The sequence below is a fragment of the Sphaeramia orbicularis genome, chromosome 16 (genome assembly GCF_902148855.1).
Source record: "Sphaeramia orbicularis chromosome 16, fSphaOr1.1, whole genome shotgun sequence".
Classification (NCBI taxonomy): Eukaryota; Metazoa; Chordata; class Actinopteri; order Kurtiformes; family Apogonidae; genus Sphaeramia; species Sphaeramia orbicularis.
The window spans coordinates 52,780,573-52,796,984 of NC_043972.1; the positions used below are offsets into that span (position 1 = coordinate 52,780,573).

The 16,412-nt window shown below is 40.6% G+C and overlaps 1 protein-coding gene across 1 annotated transcript in view; it reads left to right on the top strand.

Annotated features, from left to right (window-relative positions):
- Positions 1–12,262: 12,262 nt before the first annotated feature.
- dpy19l1l (dpy-19-like 1, like (H. sapiens)) overlaps positions 12,263–16,412 on the top strand; it is a 57,152-nt gene continuing 53,002 nt past the window's right edge. The window contains 4 exon segments of the mRNA XM_030157619.1: positions 12,263–12,485; positions 12,942–12,966; positions 13,068–13,155; positions 14,497–14,634. Coding sequence (XP_030013479.1) covers positions 12,263–12,485; positions 12,942–12,966; positions 13,068–13,155; positions 14,497–14,634 — 474 coding nt within the window.

Here is a 16,412-nt window from a genome sequence, read left to right on the forward strand (position 1 = left end):
TCTGAAGTCTTCTCTTGAGTTTGCTAATGTAGAGGCTTGAAAATAGTTATGCATACTAGGCCTGTAACGGTACACAAAATTTTCGGTTCGGTACATTTTAAGTTTTGAAAGCCACAGTTCAGTTTTTTTTCAGTTCGGTATGAGAAGAAAGAAAACCCCTCAAAATGTCTTTAATGCATTTATGTAGAGTTTTTGAACATTTCCCCCCAAATTTTTGGAGACAATATAATATAGAAGAACAGGAATAATATTATTCTGCTGCTATAAATCAAATAGGAAAAAAACCCAAATAAAATATTACTAAATTTATTTTAAACATTAGTATTGCACTTTACCCTGAAAGGTAGTTTTGAACAAACAGCAAAAATCAAATCACAGTTCTGTCAGTTCACATTCTGCATGAAAAAAAAAACACAAAATTCCACATGAAGTGCAACATTAACATGAGGGCAAACTTGTATTCTCTTTTAACAAACTTCAGAGCAACACTGACGACAAAATTAACCAAATTATTTATTTTAGGACAGCTAACAAACTGTTTAGGCCACTTTGTGTATTTGTGTGTGTGTGTGTGTGAGAGAGAGAGAGAGAGAGAGAGAGAGAGAGAGAGAGAGAGAGAGAGAGAGAGAGAGACAGCAAGTGTAAGGCCCAATCCCAATTCACCCCTGAGCCCTCCCCCTTACCCCTACCCCTTGAAACGGAGCTGCAAGGGTTAGGGGTTGAAACATTCCCCTATGAAATGGGACAACCCTTCGCAGCCTGTTACATCATCAGCAGTCATCGATGCCGCTATTAACAGACGCGAAAACTTTGTTTCCAAAAGTATTCATCATGCCATCAGGAACTGTAACCATCTCTGTTCAATACGTACATTTGTAGTGTGGTCCTGGAAAATCTCTGTTTTGAGAGCTATACAGCCCTCCGCCTTAGCCCTTCCCCTCTGTCTAATTGAGAATCAGGACAACACAACTCCTTCACGTGTATGCGCAAAATGAAGGGGTAAGGGGGAGGGCTAAGGGGTGAATTGGGATTCAGCCTAAGTGTTTGAGAACTACCGGACATAGGCAGCAAACAACGTTTGTCTTATCAATGCCTCTTTCCTTGTTGTTGTCTTTCACCAGGAACCTGAAGTGATCCCAAACTGGGGACCGTATCTTCAGTCTCTTCCATCCAGGTTGACATATTTGTTGTTTTTCTTAACCCTGTCACAGCTGCTATTTCGTATTTTGGGTCAATGTGCACTCCTTCAATATGTCTATGTGAAACTTGCGTGGATTTAAAGTTTTGCATCAAACAACATCTTTCGTTCATATTTCTTTTTCTCAACATACTGTGCCGTTTCAGTACAGCTGTGTATCGAAGTGAACAGGTGCAAACCCAAATGGTTTTGTTTCGTATGGGTACCATTACAGGCCTAATGCGTATGGAAATGGTGCCAAAAAAGACACTTGGGTAAAAAAAACAGACACCCCTACTATTTTTATTTTATTTTATAACTCTTTTGTTTTTCTGCAATTCATCTGTAGTGCATCTGATTCCATTATAACTCATTTGAGTTAAGTGCAATTCCTTATGCCGACCAATAGATGGTGCATGTCGCACAATGGTAGAGTAGGCTTGTGCACCAGAGGAAGAACAATAAAAATCTTCTGTTTGAAGTAACAGTGCAAAACGTGTGTGCTGTCCAGAGCTGTATAAAGACAGTTATGACATGCTTTGATGTCGCCACTCCGGTGATCACGTGGTTCATGTAAGTCTGAATAGTTCCAAACAACTGAGCGCTGTCATGTTCTTCTATGGGACAAACAGCAGGGAGTGTATTATTGCATGGTAAAGCTCAAAATAAACCACACACAGCTGCTGTTGCACTACTGTATGTATTGTTGTGTTCGTTATACTTTGAGTAGTGGGGCTGACCACTGAAAGGACTGCATTTATTACTTTGAAAACTTAAATTTTGGGGGGAAAGGTTCATGTTAGCTTGGGTAGGCTGCTTGTGTGAGTGATGCTAACTTTACAAGTTCATTCATTCTGCAATTGTACTGTACTTGTAAGGAGATAGACAATTTACAGTTAAGTTTTACTATTATAGGACTGAGGTACAAGCAGAAAACAGTGGTTAGCTGTGTGAACACTGTGCACCAGCCAAGCTCTGTTCCCTTGATAACACACACAATGAATGGCATTAACCAGCAGATAGCATGTTAGTGTTAGCATGGATGCTAAACTCATTCAAAACTCAACATTAGCAAACTAAAAACTCAACAGAATTCTTTTAGGATGAGTCAGATATTACAAACGCCAAGTTACAGAAGTTTCACCTCCTTTAACTCATGAATAATAACTTTAATGAACTCTCCTCCTAATTACGTCAGCTGACAGACTTAACCAAACACCACCAGGTTCAGCAAAACAACTAAAATAAAACCAGCTGAGAACAAATTTCGTTCTAACGTTACCTTATGTTAAAAACTCCATAATTAATTAATTAATTAATTAATTAATAGTGGTTAAATCTCAACTTCTGGCCAAGTCAAGCTAGCTAACTATAGGGCTACAGCTGAAAATCAAACATAACAGTTGTTTCAGCTAAGATATAAATTTATACAAATGCTAACACATACCAAAGAAAACAGAATTTATAACATAAATTCCGCTAATACAGGAAATACACTTGATAATTTGAAAGATGATGATATCTTATTAATTTAGCACTGGAGTTGCTAGATCAGCTGCAATACAAATGAATGTGTTCTGACACTGCTACACTCAATGTTGGAACTGTTGGCCCCTCCATAACCCAGAAGTATTTCGTATAGTATATAAGTGTAGCTTTTGTCATGACAGACACAGAACGGTTCCTTTAAAACTGGCATTTATTTTGCTCTCCTCTCATCTTTCATGCCGTGAGAACTGAGAGACATACTGTCATATCAGTCCCTGGACTCTTGTATGTTTTGTCTGTCTTGTGTGTCATTTCCTGTTTTATTTTGTTAAGTCCTCCTCTTGTGTCATGTCTGGTGTCTTTGCTTCCTTTCCCTGATTGTTTCACCTGTGTTGATTACCTGTCCCCGCCCTGATTTGTTCCACCTGTGTCTCATTGTCTTCCCTCCCTTATGTGTATATAAGCCCTGTGTTTTCCCCTGTCCTGTGCCTGTTCGTATTCCTCCCTTGTGGTGTGTTTACATACCAGCGTTTCTCCTGATCCTGTTTGTCTGCCTGCCTGTTTGTTCCTGACCTGGATTGTTTCCTCGACTTCTGAGCTTGCCTGACTCCCTATCGGTACCTCTGCCTGATTCTGCCACTCTGGTGTTTGACCTTTTTGCCCGGATTATGGTTAGTGCTTTTGCTTTTCCCCTCATGTACCGTTGCCTGTTTGTTAGTTGTACTAGTTACCGTGTATGACCTGGTCTGTCCCCTGACGCTTCTCTGCTTTCTCCTAGTCAGGTTCCCTTCGTGTGCTCCCGACCCAGGCAGTGAGCTTCCCCTTTTGGATTCGGACGCCGTGACGAATCCACACAAACATACCTGCGAGGATTCATTCAAGAACCCTTTTTGTGAACTGTTTTTCCTGCCTGTGTTTAATAAACACCCTTTAACTATATTTTTGTCTGTGGGTTGTGCATTTGGGTCCAGATCTCGTGCTACCGGTTCTAACACATACATACAGCAACGGAAACACATATGCTTACATTAATAATTATACATGATATAGTTGAAAGTATAAACGTGGAAATATAAACAAAGTGAGGTGCAAATAAAAGAAAAAATAACTTGTTGGCCGCTTGTCATGAGCAAGAGTTCCTCCATACCCCTTAGCCATGCTTTTCAATGTAGCTGTTTCATTTAATTCTGCCGTAGCAGTGCAACGTAACAAACATTGGTTCCGGGCCAGGCACAGCACCGATATATTAACTATATAAACAAGATTATTGTGTTCCAATATAAACACATGACATTACCTTTTAACATTTATCTAAATTATTCAACAACATGAAATTATTAATCATGATTAAACAAATACAACATTTACAATAAGTATATTTTGTCTGCCATTTTTTTACAACGGGAGTCTATGGAAGTGTCATGACTCTCCTGTATTGAAGGCTCTGGCTCTGTCTATTTCTTTATCACAGGTTGATAAACGTGAATAATTCAAGAGTACATTATAAACTGTAGGGGCCTGTTTTACCAAAGGCATGCAAAAACACATTGAAGCTGATCTACTAACAGGACGCACCGAGGGTTGTGTCTTTTCCTCTGTCTCTCGCAGAGGAGACCAAGCAGGATGGGTTGTAGTTCTGCGCACACACACACACACACACGCACACAAACAGTACTGACCACGGTGTTGTGACTGGACTCCTGAACCGCCTACATAAGCATTGATGGAGAGGGTTTTTTATCATGTCCGCGGGCTTAAAAGTTTTCCTTCACCAAACAGAGCAACATACAGAGAGAAGCTATTTATTTCACTAATAACACACTTCACCACTGATAAACAACAGCAGAGAAATACCTATCCACCCCTCTGTGTGGAAATAGAGCAACTTCTTATTTATGAGTACTGGGGTATCCTAAAGCAGTTTTTATTACAGCGTACTGTCTCCATGACGACAACCAGTAGCACACATAAAATCCACATTTAAATAGGGTGGTCTCCAAGACTTTGCGCCTTTTGTCATCTTAGTTGACCACCCGTGACACACAAATCAATAGCGCATGCATTTTTTAGGGTGCGCGAGCACATTTGTGCCCTTTATTTAGTAAATCAGGCCCTAACAGTCCTAAGATGTCCAAGATTATTTCGTGGGACCAATGTGAGACCAAAAACGGGTTTTGTAAAGGTGTTTATGTCAAATTTGAGGTTGTGTTACTCAGTGACGTGTAGTGGGGTTCATGGCTGGGGAGGCACTGACTCTTTCAGAGCCAGATCTACAAATATATGGTGGCCTGAGAAACTGGAATAGAGAGAGTGAGCAAAAGGAATGGCCTGGGTGTATGGGCTCTGCATCAAGTCAGCATAGGTAGACTGGCAGGAACTCAACAGGAAACCTTCAAAAAGAGCCATTTCAAACTAAAAATAAAAAAAGTTCATGGTCTTACCTTTATTTGTACATGAAATGTAATCCTCCATTTTTGATGAGGTGAATTAAAGTGTATAAAACAGAACGAAGAAGATTATAAGCGCATGAATCTGTGGACTCACAGGCGCCATCTATCATGAGGCAGGGGTACTGTTTGCCTCCCGTAGTGACTTTTTCACTGCGGTTTTATGATTAACCTGCGAGCCTAAACACATTACAGAAATACATTCCATACGTTATGCAGATTATGGAAGGATAGAGCATATAATCAGAGTGTTTGAAAGCATTTTAACTGCGATATACAGAGGGACAGCGACACAATATTTTCATCAGGTACCAGCAGAGTTCATGAGGGGAGTAGACAGTTCTCCGGGAGGCACAGCACAGCGCTGCCTCACAACGTATCTCCTCCCTATATTTGAACGGAGCATGCAGAAATTCTGCTATTTTAATTGACAAAAAAAAAAATAATAATAATAATAACAATATTGGATTCGAACGGAAAATGAGTTTATAGGACATACCAGCTGACAACTATCAACATTTATTATATTTTATAGTCAAGTTTTTTTTCTTTTCAAGATTGACAAGGGAGGCTCTGCCTCCCCTGCCTCCCCTGCCTCCTCTGACTGCACGTCACTGGTGTTACTGGACACTGGACACTGGATGATAAACTGGACTGGTCTCTGAACACTGATCACATCTACAGAAAGAGTCAGAGCAGGCTCTACTTCCTGCACAAGCTGGCATCCTTCAACATCTGCACCAAGCTACGACAGATGTGTTCCAACTCTGTATGGCTAGTGGCTAGTGTTGTCTTCTACGTTATGACCTGCTGGGGGGGTAGTGGCAGCAAGAGGAACATCCAGCGGCTGAGCAAGGTCATCAGGAAGTCGGGCTCTGTAGTGAGCCTTAAGCTGGACTCCATAGAGGAGGTGACAGAGCAGAGAACACTGTGTAGACTCAGGGCAATCATGAACAATGCCAACCACCCACTGTGCTGTGTCCTAAATCAGCCGAGGAGCACCTTCAGCGACAGACTGTTTTTCCTCATCACTGTCACCAATTGTTTGCTCCTGGAGGATTCTATTGGGTTCTGTAAATTGGCTTGAGAGTCTGGTTTTGACCAGGTCTGTTTATAAAGTGTCATGAGATAGGCTAACTTTTGTTATGATTTGGCACTATATGAATAAAGATGGATGGATGGATGGATGGATGGATGGATTGAACAAACCATGGGGAATGCTAGCTAACTAGCAGGCTAGCTGACAGAACATATAATCTAGTATAAATTAACAATAACATTACCTGTATTAACGAAATTATGCCAACATGCCAGAAGAAGACTTTATGACCCCCCTGAAGAATCCCCTGATGGTCTTGTTAGTGTAATTTCTCTACTAGCTTCATTTTCATCTTAAAGTTACCACTTCATCTGGACTAACATGTTAAAGCAGCAAAGTCATACAATAATATTAAATAATAACAGACTGAGTCAGGAATAAACAATGACTTCTGTGATCTGAAAAGTGGAATTGATGTGTTGTCAAGGAAGCATTTTTGTTGCAAGCGATAGCTATAATTGCTTCAGTTCCCCAAGACACGGAGCACACATTTGAACTGATACTGACTGCCTAGGTTCTACCAGTTTTGACAGTTTGGCAGTGGACACCAAACCCACATATTCCTAATGATGTGCCCCTTTAGGCTGCCTTTGAACTAGCAGTGCATCTAATTCACACACTTGGAAGTTTAGTATCTTTTAGCAGTGGTTACCTTGGATGGTGAAAAAAAATCAGTGCTTCAAAGATTAACAAGATAATTAATGTGTCTTAATGAAAACAAAAAAGGGAGAAGCACATCATAGAATGTAACATTGACATGTTAAAATACAAGATTAGCTATAATGAATCAAATGAAGGAGGAAAAGAATAAATACAGATCAAAATGAAAATTACATAATTCAGTTATTAAATGGGCTAAAGCAAAATATACAGTGTGTGTAATTCAGACTTGTGAAGTCACTTGTCAGTTGGATCCAGTCTTAAGGAATTCATGACTGGCCAGCTCTCTGCAAAAGCAGCTTTGACTGCTTGTTCCTTCATAGCCAGCGTTGGTTCTCACACTTTCTCACATGGCTCCCAGTGCCAAACTGGTGGGGAAAACAAACACAGTGTCTCCTGAAACATCTCACCTCATTCCTGGTTTTCTCACCCACACATAACCCTCCTCAGCCCACCATCACCACATCACATTACCCTGAGCGGGAATCGGTGTGCATTCCCTCTGGGCTGTTGTTTGTTTGAGCAGTTTTAGAAAAGCTGTCATGATGTCAACACCTGAGGGAAAAGCATTTTCCCCCCCTTTCACTCAATCCCTGTGTCTGTCTAAACTAAACAGATGAGATCAATTCGTCTCTCCTTATGTTCCCGTTTTCTGTCCATAGATAAAGCATCATACAGTCCAATCTAAATCTACAGCACAGGCCTACATTCAGTATGTCTGTCCCGTTAAATCATCACAGCACATACAAGTCTCACAGAACTGTACAGATTTGTAAAATTCTTGTATTTTGTTCATGCACATTTTCTTCTATCTTAATATACTGTAAAACTGCCACTAAGGAAACTTGGTCTTGGGTGTTTGAGCCCCTAAGACACTATACAAATTATTAATGACTGAAGAGACATTTTAAATATGGACAAGACCCATGAGAAGCCTTGATCTTCCTATTAAGAATTATCTGATGTGCTTTGAACCAAAGTATACTACTTAGCCAAATATCAATGAAGACATTCTTTTTCATACTGTATAGAATAACACTTATAACCTGGAAGATACAGTATGGAACACTGCATATACCACTTTCAACAACAATCCAAACTAGATTTCTAATGAGCAACAAAACAGTTTCTAGTACAAAATGTTAAATTGTGATTTTGATATAGTTTATATTATTATACTGAAGGCCTTTAGTGACATCTACTGGTTTGATAATGCCAGTATATGACTACTATGAATTTTTTTAACAACTGCCTTTAATTTGTCGTCTGGGTGTGATTATATGGAGTAAAGGTGATACCAAAAAACAAATGCACAGAGCATAAGGCTGTGAGATCAACTTTATTCATTTGCTTTAGGAAGTAGTCAGCAACCTTTACAGTCTAAACAGACATTTTAAGATAAGATAAGATAAGATAAGATAAGATACTTTATTGTCATTATACAGAATGTACAATGAAATTCAGGTGCACTATCAGGATACAGACTCATAAAAATAGCGATAGTAATAAATAGTATTAATAACTATAAAATATAAATATATAATAAAAACAAAATATAAAAACAAAATATGCATCACTCACATATCAACATCCATACATTCATTCCCTCACACATCCACCTCCTTCTTTATCACACAGCAGTACGTCACACACACATCCCATCAGTGCCAGTGTATGCAGGGCAATGTACAAAATTGTGCAATTAAAAAATGTCAGTACTTTAGTGGTTAAGTTCATTGTTTAGTGTGGTTATGGCTGTGGGGTAGAAACTACTCCGGAATTATGTGGTGCGTGTTTTTATGGATCTGTATCTCTTCCCAGATGGTAAGAGTGCAAAGAGGTGGTGGGCAGGGTGGAAAGGGTCTTTGAGGATGTTACAGGACTCCTGGAGGCAGCGAGAAGAAAAGATGTCATTCAGGGCAGGGAGTTGGGAGTTGATGATTTTCTGTGCAGCTTTTATGATCCTCTGCAGGGCGTTCTTGTCTGCTGCAGAGCTACTCCCATACCACGTCAGGATCCCATAGGTCAGGACACTCTCAATGGTGCAATGGTAGTAAGACACAAGTAGATGTTGGGAGAGGTTAATCTTCCCGAGCGTTCTCAGGAAGTATAACCTCTTCTGTGCTTTTTTCACCAGCATGTTGGTATTAACAGTCCATTTGAGGTCCTCTGTGATGTGGGTGCCCAGGAATTTGACAGTTGCCACCCTTTCCACATCTTCACCATTTATGTCCAATGGCCTGTGTACATCCCTTTTCTTCCTGAAGTCAATTATAAGTTCTTTGGTTTTTTTGATATTGAGTGTGAGGTTATTTTCTTTACACCACATTGTCAACCCCTGCATATCCTCCCTATAGGCAGGCTCATTGCTGTTTCTGATCAACCCCACCACTGTTGTGTCATCCGCGAACTTAATGATGGCATTGGTGTTATATGATGGTGTGCAGTCATGTGTGTACAGGGAGTAAAGGAAGGGGCTTAGCACACAACCTTGTGGGGCACCTGTGCTCAGTGTCAGAGTGGAGGAGTGATGAGTGCCCATCCTGACTGACTGTGGTCTGTTTGTCAAAAAGTCCTTGACCCACAGGCAGATGTTGTGGTGTATGCCCAGGTTGTGCATTTTGAAGAACAGCCTGCTGGGTAGAGTAGTATTAAAAGCAGAGCTGTAATCTACAAACAGCAGCCGTGCATGTGTCCCTGGTTGTTCCAGGTGGTGTAATACCATGTGGAGGGCAGTGCAGATGGCGTCATCAGTTGACCTATTGCTCCTGTATGCATACTGATGTGTGTCCAGGGTGGGTGGGAGGCCAGCTTTGATGTAATTGAGCACCAGTCTCTCAAAGCACTTCATGATCATAGGTGTTAATGCCACCGGTGTGTAATCATTTAGCTCAGTCACTGCAGCCTGCTTTGGAACTGGCACTATGGTGGATGTCTTCAGACACTTGGGGACAGAGCACTGCAACAGAGATAAGTTGAAGATATTGGTGAAAACCTCTGCTAACTCTGCAGTGCAGTCTGTGAGAACCCGTCCTGGTAGTCCGTCTGGGCCAGCTGCCTTCCAAGTGTTGATGTTCTGAAGGGTACGTCTCACATCAGCAGTTTGCAGAGTGAGTGGCTGGCTATCGGTGGTCGGAACTGGAGTGACAGTTGTTGCTTGCATCCACCTCAAAACGGCTGAAGAAATGATTGAGCTGCTCTGCCCAGGAGTCTCTGTTGTTGGTCAGGCTGCTGTTGTGGTTTTGTCCAGTGATTAGTTGCAAGCCCTGCCAAGCACGACAGGAGTCCAAGCTTTCAAAGTGATGTTCAATCCTTCGTCTGTACTTGGCTTTTGCGTCCCTGACACCCTTTTTCAGGTTTGCTCTAACCTCTCTGTACTGTGGTGTGTCCCCCGAGCGGAAAGCAGCATTGCGGGTCTTAAACAGGTGGCACACATCTGTAGTCATCCAGGGCTTGTTGTTCGGAAACACCCTAATTTGTTTGGTGGTGGTGACATTGTCCATGCAGCTTTTAATGTAAAACAGGACAGTCGAGGTGTAGATGTCAATGTTGTCCTCCTCAAACAATGACCAATCAGTATGAATGAAGCAGTCCTGGAGTTGCTCAGACACTCCTCTGGCCACACCTGTATCCTTTTGACAGTTGGTTTGACCATGTTGTTAAGAGGTCTGTATGCTGGAGTCAAGAATAAGGAAATATGGTCAGACATTCCCAGGTGAGGCAGAGCTGTAGCCTTGTACCCATGCTTGATATTGCTATACACATGGTCCAGAGTGTTATTTCCTCTTGTAGGACAATGGACGTGTTGGTGAAAGTTGGGGAGAACGGACTTCATATTTGACAGGTTAAAATCATGTGCTATTACAAATATTCCATCTGGGTAGGCCTGTTGTTGTTTACTAATGGCAGTTAGCAAATAGCCCAGAGCCGTTGCGGTGTTAGCATCAGGAGGTATATAAACAGCAGTGATTATCACAACAGAGAACTCTCGCGGCAGATAGGAGGGGCAACATTTTACTGCTAAGTACTCCAGGTCAGGAGAGCAATAAGTGTCCATTGTTGTAGCGTTTGTGCACCAGTTGTTATTCGTGTAAACACAAGCCCCCCCCAGGCTTCTGTGGATTGCGTCCTAGCCTAGCTCGTATTCCAGCCCGGCGGCCCCGTTTCTGCTTCCGCTGTCTGCGGCGCCTCCGTCGCCTCCGTCGCCTTGCAGGTATAGTAATCCATGGAGACTCCGGTGGATTGACGAGCTCCGTCGGTATGTCATGACGTGGATCTTCCAAGTTACAGTTTTCTTGACTAGAACCGATGGTAATCAGTTCTTGTCGACTGTATTTAACATGTGCATGAACATGATTGGCACTTAATACGGAATAAACTAGCTGTATACTAACAAGAGAGTACCGTTCGCTGGAGTGCTGAGCTGCTGCACGTACGTGCGCCGCCATGTTTCCATGTTTTTTGACTCACCTTGAACCACAAAATTGTTTTAATATTTATTTATATATGTAACTCTCTCTACATTTTATCTGCAGCTAACTATACTACTGTAGCCTGCTGTATTATGGTTATTTACAGACTTATACAAGATTCTTAAAATGTAAAATGGGGGTGGGGTACTCAGCATCCCCCACCACTCAAAGACATGCACCTCACAGGGACAATATGAGAAGGTGAGAATGTGACAGTGAATGGGTGTTCACCTCCACATGTCATATGATGAACTGGAGACTTCAAGCAGTAGCAGGGACAGGCTCCAGCACAGAAAAACAAAAGTCTAAAACCTTTGCAACGCTGGTGAGATTATCCAGCTTCAGAAGAAAAACTCAGTAAGCTAGTTTTGTGAGGTGTAAGCCTCAAGTGCAATGCTACCTTTGTTTTTCATTTCTTTTGCATAAAGTGACACTCTTTCAGTTTTGAAGGGAACACATTGAGTTAAAGCAAGAATTAAATGGCACGTCAAATATGAATGGTCATTTCTGATGCTCTCTTGAGCCTACCTCTCTCAGCACTGAAATAAAAAATACAGACACACCAACATTATGTGAAATAATGAAACAATGTGAAAATCATGTTATTGTTGTCCTCTATTTCCTTGTCTTCTAGCAGAAAATGTGGCCTACTGCCTCTCTTTGTGGTACCCCCACTACGACGTTTCCATGGTTACCAGCTCACGCTCTATGTATTACAGCCACGCGTCCGCCTGGGGGCGGAGTTGTATAAGATTTCTACGAGCGTGTAAAGCGAAGCACCAGCGAAAGCATCACTCAGGTAGTCCAGGGGCAGATCTGAGCAGCAGATACGAGTCACTGTGGAGCTGCCGAGCCCACACCCCTTGGGTTTTTCAACTGGTCCCTACTCCCTAACCTCGGTCCTTGCTTCCCGGAAATCATGGTGGCTAAAAACAGAAAACAATCGGGGAAGAGTCCAGCGACCCAGACTGACCGTGACAAGAGCCCGTTTGTTTCACCCTCTGGGAAAAGTAACGTTAGGCGACCAGGCAGGGATGGCAAAGCATTTAACAGCTCCCTTCCAAACGGACTCTCAGGCATCAGACACAAGCTGGGGCTAACTCCCTCAGGGGCAGTGACGCTGGGAATCACTCTTCTCCTCGGTAAGTTAGGACCTAGCTTCCCTGTTAGCAGCTAGCTTACTATTGGATTCCTAGCTTAGCGCTAACGACGTGCTTACTTGTAGCAGTGCCCTCTGCTAGATTAGTTATCTCCACTGCTCATCAGTAAGCTAACGTTAGCATCTAAATGTTAGCTCGGCAATGTTAGCTACCCACTGTTAAGAATATATACATGTTAACTAACTCTTTTCTGCTTGCTTGATACAATTTGACACACGTTAAGAGGTTTTCTGACAAACTTTACGCACTGATACTACAGTACAGTAGTACGTTCTCCCCAGTAAATGCACCACAGCAACACCTCTTGAGTCTCTACACCCTGTGCTTCAATTACAATATGTGTTAAATCACTACTAACGATTCCCGAGGTCACCATTGTTGGTTAAACGCGAACTTAAAATTTTAGCCTATGTGAAAGTTTATCCTCTGTGCCCACAGCTGTTCTGACTGGATACCTCCATTGGTAAGTGGCTCTAACAACATTATCCAGTCATGTACCCTGTATTGGTGTGAACAGCTGTGCTACTTTTTGTTAGTTCATGTCTTTACCCTTTTGTTGAGCAGGTGTCATCTGTCGCAGCTCTTTGAAAATGACAGGCACTTCTCTCACTTGTCTAACTTGGAGAAGGAAATGGCTTTTCGAACAGAAATGGTATGCAGTTTTTCTTTTCTTTTATTTATTTTTTTAAGAATTAATTAGTTGTTTTGAAGGTGATAACAGTTTACAGTTGTTTCACAGCTCAGTCAGCAACAATGTGAACTCATGTAAAAATTTCAAGTGTGTGTTTTTTTTTTCTTCTCAGAGTATGATGAAGATTACAAAGATATGTACAGAGCTGATCCAATATTGATAATAGATTAAAATACAGATTGATTAAGGGAAGAATGGAGAGCGCAAAACAATGATTTATATAAATCATTGTTTGGATACTCTCAATTTTTCTTTCACTAATTTCCACACACACACACACACACACACACACACGTAATGAGGCATATATCTATAAATGGCACATAAGCCTTACTGTAGTTTTTACTCGGTTAAAAGTGGAAGTCCTAACATGCAGAGTGCCATGTATGATTTTCTGTTGTAAGTGGGCTAAGGCAAGTGCCTCACTCAATCTATCATTATGTTTGCTCTGTTTTCGTTTAAGGATGATGTACCACTACAATGTATATATAGTTGTAATTTAGCTTTCAATTATGATATTCATAATGTGCTACACAATGGGGAAAAAGATGAACAGAGATTGTTTGTTTTAAAGTTCTAAATGAGTTTCAAAATTATCAAATTTCCAAAATAATCAAATGTGATAAAGTACATACAATATTGTGCAAAATAATTCACCTGAAAACTACTCACACCAGCAGCAATACAAGTTTGAAACAGTTGCAACTCTTGTCCAGTAAAAGATCCAAATATATAGTTTGCACTATCCTGTTCTTCTTGGTTTATGTCCAGTTTTTAAGCAAAAAGACACGCACAAGAAAAAATGCATTTGACTCATTATTAAAGAAACATCTCACTACCCTGAGTCTAGGTGTTTGTTAAAGCTGCTCCACATGTAGTTGTTTTATGTGTTCCAAAAATAACTTTGCTTGAAGTCCACTGGTTTGCATCCAGGACTTGTTGCTGCCTTTATTTGTGCTGTGAACATTTATAGGCCTAGACTTAGCTCCAAAAATATAAAAGGCCACTGTTTTGCAGTTGAATACTGGAATTGTGTGTAAAAGCAGACATGATATAAATAACAATTTTCAACAAATGTGAATGTGAATATGAATTAACTACATAAAAATGCCCTTGATATATGAAGACCTAAAGACTGGGTATGATTTTTTTTCCCCTTTATTTTCTTTCTTTCTTTTTTTTAATCTCAAATTCCAGTTATTACATTTTGAGCCTGGGTTTGACATTCATATGTTTTTACCTTTTAATATTGTCAACCAAATTGTTCATTAGTGTTCTCTATACATTGTCTTGTGTTGTCAGGGTCTATACTACTCCTACTACAAGACTATTATAGAGGCTCCCTCTTTCCTGGACGGCCTCCATATGGTGATGAATGATCAACTCACAGAGTACCCTTTGGTTATTAACACACTGAAGAGATTCAACCTTTATCCAGAGGTAATGAGGATTTTTACTCATTCACCCTAGGCCATTTGTTTCTAGTTGGAATAATTTCAATGTAACACTGAAGAATTAATTAGCCGATAGTAGAAATTACATTCATGTAATACCAAGTTATGATCAGAAGTAGGGGTATGTGATATGATGATATTAGATTGTGAAGGATTAGAACATACTGATGATCCGACAAAGCAGAGAGATTGTGGAATCATCTATAATATGATGTAGTCAGAGCCATAGAGTATTCAATGGCTCTGGATGTATATGCAGACACACAGACTAAGGAAGTAAACATTAATTGACTATCGATAAAGAATTTGCTCGATTAAATTATTAATTGTCAGTTAATGCCCTTTTCCATGGTGGGATTTGTGGTGTGTGCTGAAGTTGAATAATGGGGGAGTCACCCTGTCCACACCTGTCTGAAGGCTGCTGTGGGGGTGGGGTAGGGTGGGGTGGAGGGGCTCCTCCACTGAAATCTTGCTCCATCATGTCAGTGATGCAAAGTCAGAAATGCCCATTTCTTCTAAACTGCCCCTCTTGAGATCCATTTATTTTATTGAATTTCTCTGCAGAATTTATTTGGTTCTACTCCATAAATGTTATTGCCTGTACTGTATCCAATGGTACAATAAATCAATCATTAAGGAATATGACGTACTTTTTTCAAGAAGTATATTAACAATATTTAGCTTTTATTCTTATAGACCATGTCAAAAGAGAAATTCAGGTTCTGAGGAAATCGTCGCTTATCATTTATCGTTAATCGATCGCTAAGGTAAACCAACTAATGAAAAATGGATTATAATTATTTGCATCCCTAACACAGACGCATCACATCGGTTCATGTCCATGTCACATGGATTTCACAGTGTAGCGGGAGTCATGGCTGACGGAGAAACGGATTAGTTGCTTTCTAAAAAAGAACTCCACTTACATTGTATAGAATTGGTTTGGCTTTTCCCCAAATGACAAAGTGCACACAACAGTAATTTGCAAAATTTGCAGATATGATTCGCACATTGGATGGCAACACTATGAACCTCACCAGGCAACGTGATATCATGATTCATGTAAATATATGTACCACTTTTAAATAGCTTGTTGTCTGTACGCATTATAAGCTTTCCACGAATATGTTCACACTGTTATTACTGTAGCCCCCCTGTCCAACCTGAATCAATGCATGCTCAAACAGTATGCTATGATCCAAACTACTAGAAGACCTGCCACACCGCAGCCAGAGAAAACAGGTAGCGTTAAACAAAAGAACAAAACAAAACAACTTTAACCCAAGCATTTAGTAAAGGCACTCTTTATGAAAAGAGTAGCAAACAGTGGAAAGAGGTAACAGAAGCAGTGACTTTTCACCTGGCAAAAGATATGCAATTGATCTCAAGGGATCAATGTAAAGATTTATGATAAATCGAGATCGTGATTTTATTTTTTAAAAAATGTGATATGATATTTTGCCATATCAGCCACCCCTGATCAGAAGACAGCAAAGATGAGGCGAAATTCACAATCATAGCTTCGTAATGTGACTAGTTTTGCACTTCTTTGACTTGTTTCGGTAGGTTTTTAGTGGTAGCAAAATAATACTTGTATTGTTAAATCTGCTTATTGTTTGCTTAGCAGCGCAAAGTTGTTGCATTGGTCCTTTTGATTTTTGAAGTTATTCGGGCATATGCTGGTCTCAGACTGCTTGTTTTGATATTTGTCCATTGAAGTTCTTGTTTGAGTTGTGTTCTGTTGTCCAAAATTTGTTTTGTTAG